The following is a 3,683-nucleotide window of genomic DNA, read 5'->3' as shown; positions in this document are numbered from 1 at the left end:
TGCCCTTATCCGAATGATGATCTAGCGGTAACAGCGTCGTATGTTGTAATTAACAAATTTGTATATAAAGTTGAAACACCACTAAAAGCTGTAGACATCTGTTTCAAGAGTTTCTTTGCTCTCAATTTGAGTTATCCTACAGAGTGTGATCATGTTTGGGAATTTGTCCAAAAGTTCTTTTATGACATAAACACCAACCATGACAAGCAGTATCAATCTGTCGATAACACAATAAATGATTTTAAGTATATACAAAATTTATCAGAATAAGTTAAGGAAGAATTGTAAAATACTTTTAATATTTCACTAAATATTTAGTTTTTTTGAATTAATTAGTAATATTTATAAATCTTCATTTTATATATAAATTAATAATTAAGTAATATTAGGTCATATTACTTAATTTATTCATTTTTTTTATCATAACTTAAAATGCCTCAATGTTTTAAATGTAATATTCAAGTTGATAATTATGAGCTATTATTCTTACACTTTAAGATTTATCATTCTTTTAATATAACTCACTATGAATGTAATGAAAATAACTGTTTTAGATCATTTGAAACTTTAAACTCATTTAAAAAGCATGTTAACAAAGTCCATCAACCAGGCATTCCTCCTCATAGTATAAATTCACATACACATATACCTCTTTTTAATTCAATTGTTCAGCCTATTTCATTAAATAGTGAGGTATTTGAATCCAATAATGTAGGTTCCTTGCATGAAGCATCGACTACAGGTACAGATGCTGAAAATATTGACTTTGAATCTCTTGTTTATAAAAATGCAATCAATTTATTATCTAAATGGTATAACCAGTCAGGTGTTCCAAGAAATAAAATCCAATTTATAATTGATGACTTCACATCCTTTCTTAGTGGCTGTTTACCTTACTTAAATAATGAAGTTGACATTTTAACTAGGACTTAACCATCTACCACAAAGAGCAGTTTTAAATTGAATACAATGTTTAATATACTAAGTAATCCCTTTAAAACATTGAACACTGAATATTTACGATTTAAAGCTTTTGATGAATTAGGCATCTTGATTAAACCTCGAGCAATTACTTAAGGTCAACGTCTAAATGGTAAGCTAGAAAATGGCCATGTTGTTATAGAATCAATTCCTATAAAAGCATACAGTGTACCATTAAATATATTGCTTAAACAACTTTTTGAATTTCCCAATGTTCTTAGCATGATGTTAGCTCATAATCAAGAACTATTAAATGATAATAGTGGTATAATTCATAGCTTCATTCAAAGTAATATGTGGAAACAAAAAATTGAACAAAATCCCAATAAAATATTATTTCCATTAATTTTATATTTTGATGAATTTGAAACAAATAACCCACTTGGGTCTCATGCTGGACTTCAAAAGCTAGGAGCTGTTTATTTAGCTTTACCTTCTTTTCCGCATGAATATTTCTCAAAATTAGAAAATATATTCTTAGTTTTCTTATTCAACTCTTTAGATAAAAAAAAAAAGTTGGAAACAAAGAAACATTTAAACATTTAATTTTAGAAATAAATGATTTAGAATCTTCTGGTGTTGAAGTAACTGTCGATAATAAATTATTCAAAGTCTATTTCAACTTGGCATTAGTTGTAGGTGACAATCTTGGACTACATAGTATTTTAGGATTTTCTGAAAGTTTTATTTCCAATTACCCATGCAGATTCTGCCGTAGTTCTAAAGAAGAATGCCATAAAATGTTATTTAAAATTAATGACAAGTTACGTACAATTGATAACTATGCTACTGATGTTGATGTAGAAAATGTTTCATTAACAGGCATAAAAGAACTATGTATTTGGAATAGTATTGAATCATTTCATGTTGTAAATAATTTATCCGTAGACTTAATGCATGATTTACTCGAAGGGGTATGCAATTATGATATGTCGGGAATATTGAGAAGTTTTATTTTAGATTCTAAATATTTTAGTGTGGAAACTTTAAATAGTAAGATTCAGTTATTTGATTATGGTCCAATTGAAATAAGGAACAGACCGCCTCTAATATCTGAACAAGCACTAAAAAGTACCAAGTCTATGGCATGTAAAATGTCAGCTGCAGAAATGTGGTGCTTTATTCGTTATTTTGGTTTAATTGTAGGTGATATGGTTCCAATAGGATCAGAATTTTTTCATTTATATATTCTATTAAAACAAATAGTTGATTTATCAACATCTAAATGTATTGGGACAGGGTGCCCTTCACTTTTAAGAGAACTAATAACTGAACATAATTCCTTATACATTAGACTGATGCATACTCATTTGAAACCTAAATTTCACTATCTAACACATTACCCATATATAATGGAAAATGTAGGCCCTTTAATAAATATATGGTCAATGAGATTTGAAGCGAAACACCGAGAATTTAAAATAGCAGCGCAAGCCATTTCCAGTAGAAAAAATATTTGTTACACGTTGACTCTAAAAAAACAATTAAAAGTTGCTCATCAGTTTTCTCAAAATGTCAATAATCGTTATTCTTCAAAATGGTTCAGTGTGGGGAAAGTGGTACAGTATCCTGAAGAATTAAAACAAAATTTAGTATTAAGTTTAAAAAATACATGTATCAATGGTTCACAGTTTGTTTCATGGATCGAAATAAAAGGTACACGTTACACTACCAAAAATATGTGTCTTGTACTCGATTTATCAAATTTACCTGTGTTTGGACTTTTAAAATATATTTGTATCTTACCTAATCTCATTCCTATAGCCATATGTGAAATGTTCAATACTATTTGTTTTGATGAACATTACCAATCATATGTTGTTGAAAAATCCACATCTGTTACTTCTATTGGATTCAAAGAATTAATAAATTATAGCCCAACTTTTTGTTATGTTCAACAGAATGGCTCATGCTACATACCATTGAAATAATAATAGTTGTATAGTTATATCATTCATTTATAGTTATTTTCATTTTTTTTTCTAATATACCCTTTTAAGAACATATTTTTTAAACATATGAATTTTACATGAAGTTGTATTTTGAACATATTAAGTAATAAAATATAAATATTTAATACATATATTATTCATGTATTTTGATCTTTGGATCTATTCCTTTACCTGTTCTTACTTACTATAGTTTAAATGATTTGAAATATTTGTATTGTTTTGAATCCAACAATTATTAATTGTAATTATCTAAATCCAAATTAGAAATTAACGCTAATAGTTGGATAATATATACATTATACAGGTTTCCAGTACAAGAAAAAGCAGGGGCAGTGATAATCTATTGGCAACTTAGGGGGTTACGAGCTTATCCCCCCCCCCAAAAAAAAAAGGTAAGCCTAACACGCGAATAAATTTTTTTCGAATAGGGGGGGGGGGCAACAACAATAATATAGTTGTTATAACTATAAAAAGTTGGTTATGTTTACTATACAAACTAAAAAATAACTGTTCATTTTAGTTCTTAGTACTATATATGACAGTAAAAAGTACTATGCATTTAGTCACGTGAACTATAAATAATAGTTACCAATGGAACTATTTGTATAGTAGTTGCAACTATACAATAACCAACTAAATGGAAAAAGTGTTTATAACTAAATGAGTTGCTGTCACTATAGCAACTCTAAATCTTGGGTTAGTAGAAATGTTTAAATAGTTGCAGCACTATTTTTTTTTTTCGTGTACGTA

At 28.0% G+C, this 3,683-nt stretch overlaps 1 protein-coding gene across 1 annotated transcript; it reads left to right on the top strand.

Moving 5' to 3' along the window:
* Positions 1–70: 70 nt before the first annotated feature.
* On the top strand, positions 71–2,912 carry LOC107885069 (the record flags this gene model as incomplete). The annotated part of the gene is made up of 4 exons (XM_016808492.2): positions 71–245; positions 555–812; positions 1,203–1,270; positions 1,534–2,912. Coding segments are annotated over 4 exons (1,880 nt in total), but the record flags the coding sequence as incomplete, so codon positions are not given.
* Positions 2,913–3,683: the final 771 nt, after the last annotated feature.

The sequence above is a fragment of the Acyrthosiphon pisum genome, unplaced genomic scaffold (genome assembly GCF_005508785.2).
Source record: "Acyrthosiphon pisum isolate AL4f unplaced genomic scaffold, pea_aphid_22Mar2018_4r6ur Scaffold_20911;HRSCAF=22514, whole genome shotgun sequence".
Classification (NCBI taxonomy): domain Eukaryota; kingdom Metazoa; phylum Arthropoda; class Insecta; order Hemiptera; family Aphididae; genus Acyrthosiphon; species Acyrthosiphon pisum.
This window is presented reverse-complemented; position numbering and strand designations above follow the sequence as displayed.